We start from the raw sequence: 21,680 nt of genomic DNA, 5'->3' as shown, positions 1-21,680 counted from the left end.
TAGGCTCAACATCCTAACCTATTTTCACTGCACCTTCTCTGCAAGATCTCAACTTTGCATCAGTCCAATTTGACAATGCATTCCCCAAATGAAACCTCTTCCACAAAGCTCTCTTTTCTTGATCTCCCATTCTGATGTGATCCATCCTCCTTAGAAATCCTACACCACTTTGTACTGCTGGTGTCCTAAATGTGCAATATCTCTGCCTCTGAGCCAGGGAGAGGTCTCTACCACTCTTACTGTAATTATTTCTTTTGTCTTGTCTGTGAAGAAACTTAGGATTTTGTATATTTAATCTGTCAAATGGTTATTTACACATTAAAGGAACTGAGGAAACAGCTATAGAACAGTTATGGTTTATGTATTAACTTTGTAATTTGATGAAAAGGCAATGTTTCTTAGATATTTCATGTGCTTTCTTCTCTGAAAAATTCTCAGTTCTTGTCACTGAAACCTGTGAGCAACTGGGCAGCTTCTGTCTGTATCTAAAATGGAAAAATACATGTTATAAATAAACAGTACAGCACTGATACCAACTTGCAAAATCTAAGTTCATAAAGTGGGCTGTGGTTTCTAAGAGTCCCCAAAAAACCAGGATAGCACTTTGGAAGAATAAAACTGAACAGTGACTAGGTAAGACTCTTAGAGAGCTCTTCCGAATTAGTACACATCCCTTGCCTTGTATTTTAGAAACTTATTTGATCTGTCGTATGTGTCAAACAGGAATAAAACAGCAAGTAATTCAAAACATCTGTTGAATAGTAACTAACCACTTGCTATATGGAAATTAATAGAAACGTTAATGAATTTGAAACAAACACTACAATATACATGTAGACAAATTATGTTTTTAAATAAGTTCTTAATTCACCTTTATTTAACAGTGCCTTAATTTATTGGCGATATTTTACCTGTTTATCCTCCTCTGTGTGTGCTGGATAGTCCTTGGCTTTCATTAGCCAGAAGGCAGCAAGCTTTTTATTGTGTAACTTCAAATATGTCTTTCCTAAAAGAAGCAAGTTTTTGCTGTAGAAGTTTGGATCCACTGTACATAAAAAAGAAAAATTTATCTCAGATGAAACAGAATTGCTCTTATTTTTAAGGCTTAATTTTTTCAGGCTAAATTCCAATAAAAAATTTGTGTGGTCAATAAAAGATTAGGCTAACTAGAATCCTCTTTTCAACTATTCTGATCTCAAAGAAATATTGGTAAAGTACATTTATTCTGTGTCCACTATGTGCCAGGCATCCTATTATAAAATTGTATTAAAATGAGAAATGTAAAGGAAATACTCCATTTAATAGATGAGAAACTGAGGTTATTGATAGAATGTAAGCTCTATAAGGACAGATGTTTTTATTAATGTCTTTGGCTCCCTGCTATACCCTAGGTACCTAGAATAGTACCTAGAACATAACATGCATCCAATACATATTTCCTGAATGAATGAATGAAATCATGATGATATATGTACAGCTGACCCTTGAACAACACAGTTTTGAACTGCGCAGGTCCAAATATATGCAAGATTTTTCTCAATAAATAAAGTACTGTAATGGTATTTTTTCTTATTCTTAACATTTTATTTCCTCTAGCTTATTGTATTGTTGGAATATAGTTTATAATACTTGGAACATACAAAATATACTTAAAAAACTGTTATCAGACTGCCTTCTGGTCAATAATAAGACTATTTAGTTGACTTTTAAGGGAGTCAAAAGTTATATGCAGATTTTCAATTATGCAAGGGGGTAGGCACCCCTTACTTCCTCGTTCGAGGGTCAAGTGTCCATACATACATTTGATTAACATTTACTGAATGTAAGTTATACTTAAATATAAATTTAACAAAGACTTTGTTCTTTTGGAATTTATAATGAAGAGGAGAGACCAATGAGCATAACTAAATGTAATAGAAGAATGAAAGGAATGCTTTGACAGGTATACACATTTTAAAGTGCTATGAGAAACCAAAGAGAAGAGCAACTAACTTTAATAGGTTACATCTGGGCTGACTTGGAAACTGAATAGGATTTTAACAGAAAAGTGGAGAACATTTTTGGCTGAGGGAAAACTGAACAAAAAGCCAATGAAACCATGGGACTGTCTCACTAGCTTCATTAATTCTTCAGTACAGATTCCTCCTATCAACCTGGGACTTTCCATATTTAAATCATACTTTTTCCTGGATATAATTTATGGTTAACTCCATTTGCTCCTTTAACCTAAAGCTGTTCTACTTCTTTTATTTGAACATATTTATGAGATGTTGTGTAGATGTACTTAAGATTTCCTTGGGACTCATTAATTTGTTTACCCAGTCATTCAACAAATTTGATAGCTTTCGTCTAAGCAATGAGGATACAAATTGTGAGCAAAACAACAAAGTCTGCATCATCCTGAATTTAGTCTTAGACGTGTCAACAAATACTCATACCATAGAATATAAGGGTCATGATGGGAGAAGTTACGGGTACTTAAGAACCTAGGAGGAGCTCCTGACCAGATATGGCCCATAAAGAAAGGCCGCCTGCTGGAACTGACCTATAGGGTAAAACTTGGAGAATGACTGGAGTTACTGACCATGTTTTTCTCAACACCCAGACCCTTAATCTCCTCTAAGGCTCTATTTTTACTTTGCAATTATGCTTCTAGGTCCCTTTGAGGAAACTTTATTCCCAGATTCATATTCCTCATCTACAAAACCTACTATCACAACAGGTAATCAGTGGAAGGCAGTAACAGAGCAAATCAGAATTAATATATTACTAACATTCACAAACAATTCTTTAGAAGAAATTTTTTTTTAAAAAATGCTTTGCTATCCTAAAAGCATTTGAACAAGTCTCTCTATGAGTAGGCTCTCTAATACATTGTCTTTATTTTTTTTCTAATTTTATAGAAATTGAATTGTAATGGTTTTTTTCCTGGTATATCTGGTAACATAAGCTTATGTCCTTTACTCTCCTAGTTTGTGCGATTACTATTAAAAAGGATGAACTCAGGATGGACTAGTGTCAGTTTTGCAGGGCCATTTCTTCAAAGCAAGAGTGACATGACACTTCATAAAAGACAGTATTTGCAATAAAACAAAAACTGGTCTGGTTTAAAAAGATTTCTCATTTAAATGCTTTCTGAAGAGAGAGTAAATCTTAGGAAAAAAATCAAAGATTTTTTTTTGCAGTGTGACAGTATTAGCTAGACTTATTATAATCATTTTAGAACATATGCAAATACTGACTTCTTATGCTGTACACCCGAAACTAATGTCAAATATACCTCCAAAATTTTTTAAACATTTAAATAAATGTTTCTAATCAGCTGTATAATCTTGAATAAGACAGTTAACCCATCAAAGCCTCCTCTCAAAAAGGAAGGCTGAATCATACCAAATAAACAACCATTCCAGAACTGTAGCTCTCAATTCAGTAGCAGCCTAATTCTTACTCTGGTGATCTTTACTGAATAAAGACTAAAAACTGCTTGATAATGTCTAACACAAAAAGTAGCATTATCACAGTAAGTAAAATTTTTGTTTTAAAAATTGCTATCGTGCATAAAGCATTCACACAATTTTAACTATACTAGTATGTGAAATAGAAAAATGTTACCTTGCTCTGCCCTGTGAAAGTAGCCTAAGGCCTGTTAAAAACATAAAGAGCCCAAACATAATGAAATGAGTTAGAACAGAATCAATACTAAAAAAACATTTTCTCAAAAGTCAGGAAGTAAATTAAAACATCTTAAAGATCAATTTATTAAGAGTGAAAGTTAACATAGCAAAATTGAACATTATGAAATCATCAGAGCACAGATTACAGTATATGCATCACTTCTAGTAATAACTTGATTGCTGTTTAGAACTTGTATGAAAGCAGCATCAAGTGCAGAGAAGAAAGAACATTATATGCAACTCAGTTACTCTGTTCTTTCTCTTTTGAAGTCATAATAGTTATAATCCATAAAAACTTGATAAAATCAAAAGCTACATTTAATATATAGGTTGTACCAATAAATTTTTTTAAAGTCCTTTGTTACTGAATTCCAACATTAAATGTTATTGTGAACCTGAAACTATTAGCTCTTTTTGTACTATTTAAACCATTTTAATACTATATCAATTTCCTAGAAACATAACTAATTTATTATAGGAGAGTTGACTAGATTTTTCTTAGGATACATTCTTTTTAATAATAATATATATTTCCCAACTGTGTTCTAATAATGCAACTAAATATTTTTTTATATCAAATTCTATACCGTAGACTCCCAGCAGAAAAAACAGCTCCTTGTCATGATACTAGGAAAAGTTTTTTTTTTTAAAGATTTTATTTATGTATTCATGAGAGCCACAGAGAGAGAGAGAGAGAGGCAGAGACACAGGCAGAGGGAGAAGCAGGCTCCGTTCTGCGAGCTCGACATGGAACTCAATCCCAGGAACCCGGGATCACATCCTAAGCCAAAGGCAGACACTCAACTGCTGAGCCACCCAGGCATCCCATAGGAAAGCTTTTTCAGTGGCATTATTTCCTTACTCTAAAAATTTTAGCAATTCAGTAAGTTAACGCAAACTGTCTGACCAGAAATCCCTTTCAAATTTTATTTTCAACAAGAAAAGCAAAAGGCCTTGAAAATATGAGGGGAACCTGGGAGGCTCAGTTGGTTAGGCATCTGCCTTCAGCTCAGGTCATGATCCTAGAGTCCTGGGATCAAGTCCTGCATTAGGCTCCCTGCTCGGTGAGGAGCCTGCCACTCTCCCTGGTTCTGCTCGTTCTTGAACTCTCTAATAAAATTTTTTTTAAAAAGGGAAAATAAAATATGAGTTATGAGTCCTTCAACCCCACTTTCTCAAAAAGTTGTACTTATTCTTCCTTTAGCTATACAAATACATGATTTTCCAGGTAAATGACTGTTAGTGTGTAGAACATGTACCTAAGACAAGCTGAGGAATATTTGAATTTCTTACCCTATTTTATGACTTTTATATGGTACAGATTTCAAACAGAAAACAATGGTAGATTTTAGCCATGGGGTATTACAGCTGACAATATACCAAATCATCAGCCACTAACCTAAAAAAAAAAAAAAAAAAAAAACCACTCACCAGTCATAGGTAATAAGTATTAAGCCTTTGTGATAATAAGGCAGTTGCACTGGATAGTTAGAAATGTGCTCAAATGCCTCACTGATCAGAGCTCCAGATCCTGACCCTGTAGAATGCACTGCAGTTAAGAAATCAGTACTAACTTAACAAAGGACAGCACACTACCTCCTCATAGGTGGAACTAGGAGGAGTTGCAAACAGCATTTTAGCAATTCTTCTTTGATACCAAGGCATTTCAGCAAATGTATAACACCTAGAGAGAAATAACATACACATCTCAATTGTACTTTTTCTCTTTCAGAAAACTAAGCATCTTAACTGATATAAAATTATCTTCTCCTGTTGTACGTTTAAACAATTTGCACTCTGCATAATAGCCAGTAGGTTAATATTCCCACTGAATGACTAGACACTGACTTGTATCGATCCATCAATTACAGTGTGTTCTGTGATTAAACATTAGTAAGCACCACTACTAGTAATGATAACACAGTATATATCATTCGTCACTAAGTGCTTACTCTGCTTCAGGTGCTCAGTGATTATCTCTTCCTTACAATGACTACATGAGGTAAGATCATTACCCCTGTTTTTTTTATGTAAGAAAAACTAACTCAGAGAAGTTAAAAAAAAAATGACAAAACTAAACATGATGTATATATAAAAAACAATGGCAAACAACAATTTAAGTCTGCCTATTTAGGAGTGAGGCAAATGATTAACATCCAAAGGTCTTGACAACTTTCTGCTATAGGGAGGGAAAGAAGTGCTGGATCTCTGACAAGGGTCTGAACTCACTGAAGTAAACCTCAGCCAGTGGGTGCCTCTCAGCCAGTGGGTGCCTCTCAGCCAGTGGGTTGGGGGCTAGACTGGACTCGTTCTTTATCCTCTGCTAAGTGCAGAGCAGGAGGCCAGCAGCAGGCTCAGGCTCTCAGCACTGGCTAACCATTGACATCGTTGGCCTCACTGGGCCTGGGAAGGAGTGAGGCAAGCCCTTCAAGTTCCCTGGAATAGCTTGCCAGCCCTGAGCCTCCACACCGAAAATGCAGAAACTCAGCCAAGGAGCTTTAGTTACGTATGGACGGTGACTGAGCCAAGCTACTTTCTGAGCTGCTTGCAGATCTCCAAGAGCCAGAGATGAAAGGTGCTGCATTTTCCCGATTCTTAGGATTCCTGCTTCCCTACTACCATAGTGATTGTTAAAGAGATCATTTTATTCTTAATATTAAATCTCAGTTCCAGCCCTCAAAAAAAAAAAAAAGTCAGTGAAGTAAACACTATTTATCTTTACTCCCTAGCATCTGACTTAGTGACTGTCTCCCATTATTATTAGTCCACAGTAAGCATCTTGTTAGTTTAATACACTCCTTTATCCCAAAGGATATGTAACTCCTTTTAAAGAGTCTGATATAAGGCCATTTACACCTTTTACAAGACAAAATATTCAGGTCTGCAGACTATACCCGAGGAAAACAGTGGCAAACCTGTCTCAAGAAAGCTTCATTTTTTTTTTTAATTTTTTTTTTTCAAGAAAGCTTCTTAAATCAATGTTATACACTAGACAAATGGAAAGATACTGAAAGTCAGATTATATTATTCCTCAGATGAATCAGGCTGTATTTGACAAACCTTGAAGATCGCAAAGACCCTCTTAGGGCATCGAACCGTATTGCTATATAGATTAATCCAATTTCAGTTAGCCTGGTAAGTTAGAACATTCTTTCCCAACAAAGGGAATTTCAAGGTCCAGCAAAAAGTTTTACTGCCTTTTTCATTTTAATATATATTTCTAAAAGATCTGAATAACAATAATTAATATGATCACAATCAAATTTAGTATTCTCTAACAATGTATCACAGCTGCTAGTGAATATAAATGAAGTAAACACTCATGATACCAAATACTTCTTAAGTACATCTGGTTTTATATACTACAAAATAAAATTAAAAACAAAACAAAGTAAGATCATACTACCACTGAAATACTTATTTATTTAAGGAAATGTTCTTACCAAATACCCATAAGGTGAATTGAGGTAGCATCTTTTGGATTCAGTTCAATTGCTTTCTAATAAGAAATGAGAAAGTCAATCATAATTGTTTTCTAAACACAAATAAGTACTATGTTTGCTGAAAAAAGTCATGGTTAAAAAAATTTTTTTTTTGGCAGCTCTGCATTTCAGTTCTTATATAGTACCAACTTTTTTCCTCTTCATTCTTTAATGTGGTTAAATTCATTTCAGTACACTGATAATGACTTGTATTAGAGTCAAGTTCAGCAACTAAAGGGTTTATCAGTATGAGAAAAAACATGAAATTTGTAAATGAATCTAATTTTGAAAACAATAATCTATTCTCAACGTTTCTTCTAGATTAGAGAAAAAATAAGGAGATGCTTTTTGGCAAGACCTATATGAATAATGGATTAAACTATTCTTTCCTAAAAGAAGGATAAAGTACATAATAATTTTACAGTCGCTTCCTATATGTACATTTGTTCAACTTCACCATCTGTACTTAACAAAGGAAAAATAAATATTACTCATTCACAGCATTTATTAGTAAAATAACTATGCATAATATAAAATACATTGATAATGTCTCCCTAATTTCTATTTACTATATGAAAGTCCTATGTGTAAATATAAAGCATAAACTACAGAACTTTAAAGCAACTACTTCTCCTTTTTCCATTATTTGTCGAAAGCCACTCAGAAAAATCTGATTAATGTTAAAAATTAAAGACCCTTTTAAAAAGATCGAGACCTCCCATCTTAGGTTTTCCTGTAAATCTACATTTTCACGTTTAGTCAGTAATGTGTGAGATACACATTTTAAAATATTTGTATTAATTACCAGTGTGGCCCTAAAAACCAGACTACCAGTGTTCCAATCACAGCTCCAGTGACTTCTAACTTTTTCACTGTGGCAAGTTCTCTCTTCTTGCCATTCCTGAGTTTGCTGTTTTATAAAATTGATAGAGTAGTAGTAGTTACATTATAGAATAGTGGTGAAATTAAATGAGCAAGTAATAGGAGGTACTTAACACAGTAATATCTTCTAAAATCGACATCATTAATTTTACTTTTCAAAAGTACCGATTTATTATTGACATTAATTAATGTTAGCAATAATAGAGGCAATAGCTAGAATAAGGCTAATAACTAGATAGGACTTAGCAGAAATCTTGCTTCATTAGTATGGGTAAGAGCACTGACTCTATTTTAGTTTTCCATCAAATAATAGTGATATGACTTATAACAAAATGTTTTAAAGTATACATAACTTAGACACTAAGCAACCTTTCTTAAATGGAGTTCCACTAAAAAATTAAGCCCTATAAAAAATTATATGAATAACTATTTTCTCCAATCTACCAAGAATGGTGTAGAGCTAGTACCATTCTAGATGCAAGAGAGAATTAGAATTCATAACATGCAAGGATGCCTTAGAGAATTTTCTTATGGGATGGGTTGAGAGGGACTACTCTCAAGCAAACCCTTTCTTTTATAGTTCTTCCTGCCATTAGTTTGTTCTCAAAAACAATCCAAAGATAGAGGTGCCTGGCTGGTTCACAGTTGGTGGACTGTGCTCGAGCCCCACACTGAGTGAGGAGATTACTTAAAATGTTGACAACAATCCAAGGATAGTAATTCCTATGGGTTTAGACATAATAATCAAATTAGGAATAATAATATAAATGATCTTCTTAGTATGTAAATACTAACCATTATCATTTTAAAAAATATAATCAACACATACACGTTTGAAATCTGCAAAACACTAATTTAAAAAAAAAAATAATCTATAGCCTGTTTCCATTAATATAGCCTCTGCAATTTTTCATTATTTATATTGGAAGATATTTGTCATATATTTCTACATACTATGGCACAGAATAATTTAGGCAATTTATTTAATGCCCACTGAGCAAATTATGACATTTCACAGAATCTAAGACCATGAAAGTTACTACACATCATTATTATATGTATCACTAAAAAGAAAAAAAGTACTGCCTATTATAAGATATTACTGATTATATTGCATTCTTATTTCAAAGGTCTTAAAATGTGAAAATTGTCGCATATTAAATTGAAAAAAATGTATGTATACACATAAACACACATACACGTGTTTGTATATATACTGTTGATGCCTGAATTAAAGCTAGGTCTCCTGATGCCCAGCCCATTGTGTAAAATAGGAACTGAGACTATAACCACAAAATTCAGAAAGGCCATTAGCTTATCTAGCAGTCTCCCTATGAATGTTTCTATCATATTCTCTTCCTTTGTATTTTTGAGATGGTCTACAATATCAAAAGAGAAATAAATATGCTGAATTTTTAGTGCCCTTTATTCAGGAGTATTGTATGTATGGCACATCATGAAATAAGCATTTAAGAAAAGCTTACTATAAGTAACTTTAGGGGAAAATATTAAAACACAAAATACACAGAGATAATAATTGTAAACAATACCATTACTACTGAGAGTGGTTTGTCACTTGTGTTAGATTTTACACCACACCACTGAGTATTCAGGACTTTGTATAGTTCCCGCTTATCTTGGCCACATGACTTGTTTAGTTACCAAGTGTAATGCAAAATGGAGGCCTGGTAAAGTTTGCACGCTGGAATTTTATCTTGGAATGCTTATTCTTGGAAGCCAGCTACCATGCTATAAAGCCTGAGCCAGACTACTAAATAATGCAAAGAAAAGTAGAGAGAAACCGTCACATAAGAGGCCATCTTGTGCATTCCATCCATCTCAGCTAAAAAGAGAGGTGAATGAGGCTGTCTAAATGACCTCAGCTACACCAGACAGATCAGAGCACCACTACATAGTCAATCCACAAAATTTTGAAAAATAAGCTGCCACTGCTTTAGACTTCTAAGTTTTTAGGTGGTTTGCTATACAGTAATAGATAAGTGAAACAGAAATCTGTTAAACTAATGACTTTTAAAATTCATCAGTACCTCAAAATGCTCCTTGATAACGTAGGCATTTGCAATTTTAGCCTTGATGCCTTCATAATCTCCAACATCACTAATACAGATTGCATACCACTAAAAACAAGAAAAAAACACATAAGAATAATACTCTACTAACATTCCACTCAATACAAGGTAAAAAATGAATATTCCTCAGTAGTCATTCTCATTCAACAAAAACTTAGTCTAAAAACTGTATTAAATATACTGTCATATACAAAGAAAAGTAGACATGACCCTAAGGAACTCAAGGACAGGACATGTTTATAGAAAACTATAATACAAGGTAAAGAACAGAATCTCTAAGTCATCAACACAATGGGGAGATAATGATACATGTTTATGACCTGAGTATAAATTTAGAAAAATTTGCAATTGAATATCATTTTATTTCCTCATCCTCTTTTCTGCAAGCTGCCTTATCTTTCCATCTGCACTGTTGTGTAATAAGAGCCACATTTGTTAACTGTGACTTTGTCCCTATAGCTACAGTTGGGACAACACACCTAAAACTGAGACAATCTTTCTTTCATCCCTAAAGCACTAAATCCAAAATATCCAAGCTTCATAAACTCAAGTGCTATAGAAAGTTACACGGCAGAATGAGGAAAAAAAAAATCTGTAGAGAGAAAGATTTGCAGGTAACAGCAAAGAAGAAAAATAATGAAGCCTCAGAAATAAGGCCCAGTTTTTCCTGCACCCAAAGCACCCTCCCTTTAGGTTCTGTGAAAGACAGTAAGTTCCTTATAAAAAAAACACCTTCCTTGTTTTTGTTTATCTGTGTAGGGTTTTAATAACTATAACCAGAAAGATTTTAACTAAAACAAACTTCTGTTTAAATTTATTCTCCATCAAAATCTTAAGTTTATTGAAATTTCAAAAGTATAACTTAAAGCAGACATACATGTGTATCCACGTACACACCTCTATAGGTGATGCTCCACTTACTCTCCACTAGGAGTTACCCAACTGCCAAATCCAGATGACTAGAGGGGTCACAGGGTTTCAGATTTGGTGTTCTGATTATCTCCCACTTACTCTGGATAACATCACCTTTTTTGATACATATCTCACTATATGCAAAGCAAACATAAGCTTATGCATAAATCCTAAACATTCTTCCCTGATTAGATTGGCAGTATTCTGAGATTTTTAACATATGTCAAAGATGTATCAGAGTAACAGCACAAAGAGCAGTTATTAACACATAAAGTGTGTATCACCTATTGTAGACTATAAAATTTAAAGCAACCACTGAAATAACATAATACACTTATAGCTATTTAGTCAATCACCTAAGTAAAATGTAATCCAAAAAATGACCAATACAAAAGGCAGCGGAAAAAGAAGAAAATGAGAACAGATGGAACAAATAGAAAATAGAAAGACAGGAAATTAAAAACCAAAAACATCATTAATCACATTAACTGCAAATAGTCCAAACACCCCAAGTGAAAGGCAGATTGCCAACTGGATTAAAATTAAGCAAGACTCAGAGTGACATAAGTGAAAAAGGCAAGTAAAGAACTCTGAATTCTCCTCTATAAAAGCAATGAATAAAAATGAGCAACAATTATCAGAATCAGTGTTTTTTTTGGGAGTCTAAAATTAACCTAAAGCTTACCATGACCTGGGTAGGGATGCTTATTCAAAGTAACAGATTCATTCCTAGTGAGAAGAGTGAATTTTGTGCTGTTTTATCTTACTTCAGTCCTATCCCACATTCCCAATCTCAGAAGGAGCTGTGTAAATAGCCCTCCATTCCAAGTACCAGACGGAACAGAACAGATCTCATTCATGGAGAACTGTATTTATTTGTTCTAATCCATTAGGTGGCTCCCTGGAAGACTGGCCTTGTACACATTACACCTAACTTGAAAAGGCCCTAGTGATAAAGTTACTTCAGGAGAAGAGGGGGAGGCAGAGGACATTTGCTGAATAATCTACAGACTAATATCTTAGATTCCTGCTGTCTCCAGCAAATAGACTAATGAAAAGCTTGAGAGAAAAGACTAGGGAAAGCTGTCCCTAAGGGCTCTGAAAAGCCTCAATAAAGAAAAGCTAAAAGAATATTTCATGACATGAAAATTAGGTTCATTTCAAATTGCAGTGCCCAAAAATAAAGCTTTACTAGAACACAATCATGCTCATCACTTATGCATTGATTATGGCTGCTTTTGCTCAATAACGGTAGGGTTGAATTGTGATATGAGATCATACGTGATATTTAAAGAGATTCCCATTGACACTCCATACCCTGTGAATCACAATGATAGAGTTATAACCTGACAGCTTCTTGAGTGCCACACATACTGCCATACCATGACATTTTATTTTTTATTACCAATGCATATGTCAAAAGAAAACTTCAAATGTCATGCTTTGAAAGCAGAGTGAAATGTGAATTATTGTTACCAAATTAAATGGCAAAGCATTTGGGGGGGGGGGGGCTCCAAAATATCCCTGAAAATCAAAAGACATATATGCTCAAAAATGTGTGCATGCTTAGAAAAGATCTGAGAACGCCCTAAACTTACCATCTGCTGACCTTAAGTCTCTTCACAAACAGGAAGTGAAAACTAAGGTACAGTTTACCCTGCCCAGCTAAGTGTTAAAGGTATGTCCCAACATAGACACAGAGCCCTTGACCAAGACTGGGAAAGATTTTGATTCCAGGCATTTTATAAAATGTCTGTCCAATCATTACCTGACCACTAAGCTAATAGAACAGAAACTTCAGTGGCTATACATGACCAAGAATACAGATTTTACAGAATTTATTCAGAAAAGTCACTAAAGAAAAAGAATAGAGGGGGCCTGGCTGACTTAGTAGAGCATGTGACTCTTGATTTCGGGGTTGTGAGTTTGAGCCCCACAATGGGTACGATGATTACTTAACAATAAAATCTTAAAAAGAAAAAACAAATACTAGCCACAGCAACAACAAATTCTGAGAAAGGAGGGAGTCTGATTTCCACATTTACCATATTATAATAGTCAACATGTCCAGTTTTCTGGCAAATAATCACAAAGTATGCAAAAAAAATAAGAAAGTATAACACACACGGGAGGAAAAAAAACAATCAAAATTATGCATGAAGAAGCCCAGATGCTGGACATCCTAGATTTTCTATTATGTTCAACTAAAAAATACGTCTAAAGAGCTAAAGAATACTATGAGAACAATATTATATCAAGTTGAGAATTATCAATAGACATAAATTAAAAAACGGAACCAAAGAGGTTTTTAGAGTTGAAAAGTATGATAAATGAAATTAAAAATTCACACTGAATTGAGGACTCCATGGTGGTTGTAAACAGGCAGAAGAATTAGATTAACTTGAAGATAATAGTCAATTAATATTACACAGTATGAGGAACAGAAAGTACAAAGAATGAAGAAAAATGAACATACCTCAGAACCTACCAAAATACACATAAGAGGAGTCTCTTAGGAGAGGAGAGGAGATAAAGAGGTAGAATGAATATTTGAAAACATAAATGCCAAGGGCTTCCCTACTTTGATAAAAACAAACGACTGCAAGTAAGATAAATTCAAAGAGATCCAAACTAGAAATAGCATAATCAAACTCAAAGATAGAAACAAAGGGATAACCTTGAAAGCAGCAGGAAGGAAGTGACTTGTCATGTACAAAGGGTCCTCAATAAGATTAACAGCCAAATCAGTACCATGGACATCTGTCTTAGTGGGCTTCTGCTGCTAGAACAAAATACTAAGGTAGGTAGCTAAAACAATAGAAATGTATTACTCAGAATTTCTGGAGGCTGGGAAGTCCAAGATCAAAATGCCAGCTGATTTGGTCACAATAAGGGGATGGGAACAGAGATACAAGAGCAAAGTTGGTATACTACTGAAATTAAGTTGACATCCAATTTTGAACTTGGTTGTTACAAATTATGTTATTAGATTTCCTCAGGATAACCACAAGAGTATAACTCAAATTATATAGTACAAAAAATAACAAGGGAATTAAAATGGTACAACAAAATCAACCCAGGGATGCCTGGGTGGCTCAGTGGTTGAGTCTTTGGCTCCGGTTGGGATTCCAGGGTCCTGGTTCAAGTCCCACATCACATTCCTCATGGGGAGCCTGCTTCTCCCTCTGCCTATGTCTCTGCCTCTGTGTCTCTCATGAATAAATAAAATCTTTAAAAATAAAATACTAAAGGACCCTAATGGAGGACTTGAGAAACAAAAGATTGAAAACAAATAGCAGAATTACAAAAGAATTTATTTTTGTCAATTACATGTGAATGGGTTAAACTCTCCAATTAAGGGGCAAAGATTAGCAGAATGTATTTAAATGCATGATTCAAGTATATATTGTCTACAATAAAATTTAGATTCAGAGGTATACAGATTTAAAGTAAAAAGGGGGGGATCCCTGGGTGGCGCAGTGGTTTAGCGCCTGCCTTTGGCCCAGGGCGCAATCCTGAAGACCCGGGATCGAATCCCACGTCTGGCTCCCGGTGCATGGAGCCTGCTTCTCCCTCTGCCTGTGTCTCTGCCTCTCTCTCTCTCTCTGTGACTATCATAAATAAATAAAAATTAAAAAAAAAAAAAAAGTAAAAAGGGGGAATTTTATCATGCATAAATCATATCATGAGTATGGTTTCATACTCACAAGAGAGCTGAAGTGGTATTAGGTATTAATTAGAATTAGGTAATCAGACACAAAATTACAATAAAATTATTACATGAGAGACAAAGAAACACATTATTAACATATAACAATTAAAAACAGATATACACCTAACAACAGAGCCCCAGAATAAAGCAAAACCTAACAGACTTGAAGGTAGAAAAAGACAATTCAACTACATAGTTGGAAATTTCAAATAGACACAATATATTAAGATGTAAAAAAGTCTCAAATTTTATAAGACAGAAACCAGAGTACGTTCTGACCACCATGAAATGAAAATATTTTATTAAAGAAGGAAATTTGGATAATTCACAATTATGTGGAAATTAAAACAACACATTCCTAGGGTAGCTTAGTTGATTAAGTGTCTGATTCTTGGTTTCAGCTCAGGTCACAATCTCAAAGTTGTGAGATCCAGCCCCAAGGCAGCCTTCATGCTCAGCAGAGAGTCTGCTTGAGATTCTCTCTCTCCCTCTTCCCCTTCCCTATCTTTGCTCTCTCTCAAATAAATATTTTTTTAAAAAAACCATATTCCTAAATAACTAATGAGTCAAATTTTTAAAAATCACCAAAAAATTTAAAAATTCATTGAGAAGAACAAAAATAGCACAACCTAACAAAATGTGGGGGATTCAGCAAAGTTGTATTCAGAAGGAAACTTATGACTATAAATGGCTACCTTAAAGAAAGATCAAGTCAATAAACTGACCTTAAGAAACTAGAAAAAAGAGCAAACTAGGCCAAGTAAGTAGAAACAAGGAATAATAAAGATTAGAGTGGAAATAAATAATTTTAAAAGATTTTATTTATTTATTCTTAAGACACACACACACAGAGAGGCACAGACATAGGCAGAGGGAGAAGCAAGGCTTCATGCAGGGAGCCCAATGTGGGACTCGATCCTAGGACTCTGGGATCATGCCTTGGGCCAAAGGCAGACACCAAATTGCTGAGCCACTGAGGCATTCCCAGAATTAAATAAAATATAGGTAAAATGGAGAAGAGTAGCAAAACCAAGTTAATTCTCTGAAAGGATCAACATTTATAAACCATTACCTAGACATAAAAAGAAAAATTACTAAAATCATGAATCAAAGAGGACATACATTGCTACTAACCTCAGTAATAAACCTAGGAATAAAAGACTATAAGGGAATAGCAAAATAACTGTATGGCAACAGATTAAGTGACCTAGCAAATGTGAAAAAATTCCTAGAAAGAACAGTCAAACTGACTAAAGAACAAACAAAATCTGAATAAATGAATAAGTAATACTACAGAGTTAGTAATCAAAAGAACTTTCAACAAAGTTAATACCAGGACCAGATGGCTTCACTGGCAAATTCTACCAAATGTTAGAGGAGAATTAACACCACACTTCTCTTAACTCTCCCCCAAAAATAGAAAAACAGTGAACATTTCTTAAGTGTTCTATGACACCAGTGTTACTCTGATATCAATACCATCACAAAACATCACAATAAAAGAAACCTAATATAGGTGCAGAAATTCTCAATAAAATACTAAACCAAATTTAGCAAATATTAAACATAGACAAAACTCAACATTCATTCATGATAAAAACTCCAAAAAGTTGAATTAGAGATAGAAGGAACATATCTCAACATAATGAAGACCATATGTGATAAATCCATAGGTAGAAAAGTTGAAAACCTCCTTTAAGAACAAGACAAGGGTACTCACTCTTACCACTCCTATTCAACCTAGTACTTGTCCTATCGAGAGCAATCAGGCAAGAAAAAAAATGTCTATTTGCACATGACATGATTTTATATACAGAATGTCCTAGAGACTCAACTAAAAAGCCATTTGATTAGATGGATTTAGTGAAGCTATAGGATATAAAATTAACATGCAAAAGTCAGTAGCAATTTATAACCTAACAAATTTTCTGAAAAAGAAACATCCAATTTTTAAAAAAGATCAAAAATAATCAAGTAGGAGTAAGTTATTTAAGAAGGTGAAAATTTCTCTCCTGAAAAATGCAAGACAATGATGAAAGAAATCAAATATAAATAAGTGGAAAGGTAGCCTACATTCATGGACTGGAAGAATTAATATTGCTACAATAGAAATACTACCAAAGCCATCTACAGATTCAATGCAACCCCTATGAAGATACCAATGGCATTTTTCACAGAAGTAGAAAAAAACACATCTAAAATTTATAGGGAACCACAAAAGACGCAGAATAGTCAACAAAATCCTGAGAAAGAACAAGCTATTCTATAAAGCTGTAGTCATTAAAAGAGCATAATAGTGACATAAAAACAAATAGACTAGTGGAACAGAACCGAGAACCCAGAAGTAAACCCAAGAATATACAGACAACTAATATCTGACAAGGGAACTAAGAATATTCAACTAAGAAAGGACAAACTACGAAAATGGCACTGGGATTATTGGGTATTCACATGTAAAGGAATAAAACTGGACACATACCGCTCATAAAAATTAACTAAAAATGAGTTAAAGGATTAAATGTAGGATCCAAAACTATGAAACTCCTAGAAGAAAAGATGAATAAAGGTTTTTGACATGGTTCTTGGTAACAATTTTTTGGATATGACATCTAAAGCACAGGCAACAAAATAAAAAATAAACAAGTGGAACTACATCAAACTAAAAAGCTTCAGCACAGGAAAAGAAACCATCAACAAAATGAAAAGGCCTACCAAATGGGAGAAAGTATTTGCAAACACTATATCTAATAAAGGATTAATATCTGAATTATAATTCAAACAATTACATAGAATAGCAAACACAACAAACAAACAAAATAACACAACTAAAAATTGGGCAGAGGACCTAAATAGACATTTCTCCAAAGAAGATATATGAAAGGCCTACAAAAGATGCTCAACATCACTGGTCATTAAGGAAATGCAAATTAAAACAGCAACGAGGTATCGCCTCACACCTGTTAGAATGAATGCCCATCATCAAAGAGAGATGAATGGATGTCGAAAAAAGGAAACCCTTATGCACTGTTGGGATTCTACACTGGTACAGCCAATCCTCAAAAAATTAAAAATAGAGTTACCATATGATCCAGCAGTTACACTTGGGAATTTATGAAAAAAAAAAAAATGAAAACACCTACTTGAAAAGATACCTGCACCTCCATGTTCATAGCAGCATTTGCCAAGAGCCATAAATGGAAACAACCTAAGTACAGATCAACAGATGATAAAGCAGTTGTGGTGTGCATACATACACACAACAAAATTTATTATTCAACCACAGAAAAACAAGGAAATCCTGCCATTTACAACAACATGGAGGGACTCTAAAGGCATTATGCTAAGTGAAATAAAAATACTGTATGATCTCACTCACATGTAGAATCTTAAAATAAACAAAAAAATAAAAACAATCATAAGACTTGTGGTTACCAGAGGCAGAGAGTGAGAAAAGGGGGAATTAAAGGAAGGTGGTCAAGAGGTACAAACTTCCAGTTATAAGATAAATAAATACAGCTGAACAACACAAATTTAAACTGTACAGATCCATTTATACATGGATTTTTGAAAATATACTGTAAATCTTTCTCTTCCTTACCATTTTTTAGTAATATTCTCTTTTCTGTTATTTACTTTAAGAATACAGTACATAAGCCATATAACATACAAAATATGTATAGATTATTTGTTATCATTAAAGGTTCCAGTCACCAGGTATTTAGTAGCTATGTTTTTGGGAAGTCAAAGTTGTATGTGGATTTCAAACTGCCCAGAGGTCAACACCCTTCTCATGTTGTTCAAGGGTGAACTGTGCTATGGATGTAATGTACAACATGAAGACTATAGCTAACACTGATATATGTTACATAGGAAAGTTAGTAAGAGTGTAAACCCTAAGGGTTCTCATCATGAGGAAAAAAAATTTTTTTTCTCTTTCCTATTTTATCGCATCTATATTACAAGACCAATATCAGCTTTACCTATTGTGGTAATCATTTCACAATAGTATGCAAAGCAAACCACTGTGCTGTATGCTTAAACTTACACAGCAATGTACGTCAATTCTTTCTCAATAAAACCAGAGAAAAAGAAAAAGGAGAACTAAAGAGTAGTTTCTCTTATGATGCAAAATTCCTCAACAGAATAATGGCAAGCTGAATTCAGCAGTATATGAATAGGATTAGACAGCATGACCAAGTGGGACTTCTCCCAAAATATAAGGTTGGTTAACCATATGAAAATCAATTGATATAAGATACCACATTAATACAATGATGGATGGGGGAAAACCAACATGACCATCTCAACAGACACAGGAAAAAAGCATCTTACAAAACCCAACACCCTTTCATGATAAAAACAACAAACTAGGAATACAAGAGAACTTTCTCAATCTGATAATTTATAGAAAACCCATATAGTAATCACAGTAAATGGTGAAAGCCTAATAGCTCCCCTCCTATAAACAGGAACAAGACAAAAGTATTCACTCTTGCCACTTCTACTCAACATTGTACTGAAGTTTTAGGAAATTGAGCAAGATGAAGAAATAATAGGTGTCCAGATTAGAAAAGAAAAACTATCAATAGATGATTTATAAATGACATGATCATATATAGGAAAAAAAACTAATTTACAGAACAACTAGAACCAATAAATGAATTCAGCAAAGCTACAGGATATAAAATCAATATACAAATACCAGTTGCACTCCTATACACTAGCAATGAACAATATGAAAATAAGATTCCAATAGCATCAAAAAGAATAAAATACTTAAAGAATAAATTTAGCCAAAGAAGCACATGACTTGAACACTGAAAATTACAAAGCACTGCTGAAAGAAGAAAAAGATCTAAATAAATGGACACATAATATGTATCTATGGGCTGGAAGATACAATGCTGTTAAGATGGCAATACTCCCCAAAACTAACCTACAGATTCAATGTAATCCTTATCAAAAACCCAACTGGCTTCTTTGCAGAAATTTATAAGCTGATCCTAAAATACATATGGAAATTAAAGGACCTCAGAATAGTCAAAACAATCTTGAAAAAGAACAGCTGGAAGACTCAGTTCCTTATTTCAAAACTTACCACAAAGCTATAATAATCAAGACATTGGGATACTATTACAAAGATCAACAGGTCCTACACACAGACCAATGAAATAGAATTAAGAATTCAAAAATAAACTCATACATTTATGTTCAACTGATTTTTGTAACAATAGTGCTAAGACAACTGGATATTTACATGCAAAAGAATGACCTTGAACTCCTACCTCACGATGTATAAAAGCTAACTCTTAAAGATAAAAAACCTAAATATAACAGCTAAAAAATATAAAACTCTTAGAAACAAACATCGGTGAAAATCTGTGGTGTTTTTTAGATATGACACCAAAAGCACAAGCAATCAAAGAAACTAAACTGGTAGTAGGTAAAGGGTTTGTTTTTGAGGTAACAAAGATATTCTGGAATTAGTGCTGATGGCTGCACAACACAGGGGAAAATGCTAAAACCACTGAAGCGTACATGTACTAATGATGAATTTTACCTAGCGTGAAATACATAAGTAAAAATAAAAGCAAAACTTAATCACTTGTTTACAACTACGTGTTAAATACAGAGATAAAAGGACAGAAAAGGATATAACATGCTAGCATTCATCAAAAGAAAACAAGAGTTGCTATGTTAATACCAGACAAAGTAGACTATAAAACCAAGAGTGTTTCAAAGATAAACGGGATCACTTTACAATGATAAAGAGGTCAGTGCATCAAGAAAATATAGTAATCCAAAATGCTTATATTCTAATATAAACTTTAAAATACATGCTGTAAAATTAATAAAATTGCAAAGAAACAAAGCTACAATTACACTTGGACATTTCAACTTGCCTCTCCCATTAATTTATAGAACTTGCAGATAGAAAATCTGCTTTTTGTAAGGATACAAAAGACTTGAACAACACTATCAACCAACTTGATTTGAATGACATTTATCTAAGACTCCCAATAATAGCTAAATGAACATTCTTTTCATGTATAGCAAAGATGGGCTATAAAAGAAAACAAAGTTAAGGAATCCATATTTATTAATATAAATCAGTATTAGTGGGGTGTTGACAGAGACTGGCCCCTCTAAAAGGAGCATTTGAAAATGGGTGGAGATGAAATTTGATTGTCACAATGACTTAGCAGCTCTCGTGAGGACAGTCCAACATCATAAAGTGATGTCCTAATCCAAAATACCAGTAATGTCCCCAGGTGTCTCCCCAGTGTCCACTAAAACATTAAACCAGTTAGGAAATTTAGAAACTAGCAGAGTCACATGCGAAAGTTATACTAGGTCTCAGCTGTCCAGCTGTTCTATCCTCACCTCTACCTAAAACAGAAATATAATGTGAGGAAAATGAGTAACATTTGTTAAGTGCTAATAATACTAGGAAGAAAGACATAGGTAATTCATGAAACTACTAATGCTTTTGCTTTAAAAATAAGCGTTCACAAAAATAATTTATCAGCACATTAATAAAGTTAGAAAAAATGCTCAAGAATACAAAGAAAAAAACATCTTTTTGAAAAAATGTTATAGATCTCTTCCCTAGTTCTTTAAAATAGACAAATTTTCTTCTTTCCTGTGTAAACAGGAATAATAGGTAAAGTACAGACCAATGTACCCCCCAGATGGTAAGTTTCATTACTTTTAAGCACCTCACCTTATGAGCTGCAAAACTGGATTCATTTTTTTCTAGTGCTCTTTTTGCATACTCTAGAGCTTCATAGACCAAGAGTTTTTTCTCCTCTTCCGAGGTTCCACTAAGCTGAGCTATATCACGTGATGCACGTGCCAATCGCCACAGTAACTCTGCATCTTCACTAATTTGAAATAAATGTAAAATAACCATTTTAGCTCACATTTA

The 21,680-nt window shown here is 33.9% G+C and overlaps 2 protein-coding genes across 4 annotated transcripts in view; one reads left to right on the top strand and one right to left on the bottom strand.

Moving 5' to 3' along the window:
* WWP1 (WW domain containing E3 ubiquitin protein ligase 1) overlaps nucleotides 1–21,680 on the top strand; it is a 178,518-nt gene that overhangs the window by 125,032 nt on the left and 31,806 nt on the right. The gene's annotated exons all lie outside the window — the stretch shown is intronic.
* Nucleotides 341–21,680, bottom strand: part of RMDN1 (regulator of microtubule dynamics 1) — a 49,349-nt gene continuing 28,009 nt past the window's right edge. For all 3 annotated transcript variants that reach the window (XM_041768536.1, XM_041768538.1, XM_041768537.1), the window contains 7 exons: nucleotides 21,477–21,636; nucleotides 10,087–10,176; nucleotides 7,118–7,173; nucleotides 5,271–5,358; nucleotides 3,613–3,643; nucleotides 912–1,045; nucleotides 341–485 (listed from right to left, as the gene is read on the bottom strand). In XM_041768536.1, coding sequence (XP_041624470.1) covers nucleotides 435–485; nucleotides 912–1,045; nucleotides 3,613–3,643; nucleotides 5,271–5,358; nucleotides 7,118–7,173; nucleotides 10,087–10,176; nucleotides 21,477–21,636 — 610 coding nt within the window. In that variant the 3' untranslated portion in view covers nucleotides 341–434. The remainder of the gene's footprint in view (nucleotides 486–911; nucleotides 1,046–3,612; nucleotides 3,644–5,270; nucleotides 5,359–7,117; nucleotides 7,174–10,086; nucleotides 10,177–21,476; nucleotides 21,637–21,680) is intronic.

Source organism: Vulpes lagopus, chromosome 9 (assembly GCF_018345385.1).
Source record: "Vulpes lagopus strain Blue_001 chromosome 9, ASM1834538v1, whole genome shotgun sequence".
In the NCBI taxonomy this organism is placed as follows: Eukaryota; Metazoa; Chordata; class Mammalia; order Carnivora; family Canidae; genus Vulpes; species Vulpes lagopus.
The sequence above is the reverse complement of the archived record's forward strand: the minus strand, read 5'-3'. Positions and strand labels throughout refer to the sequence as shown.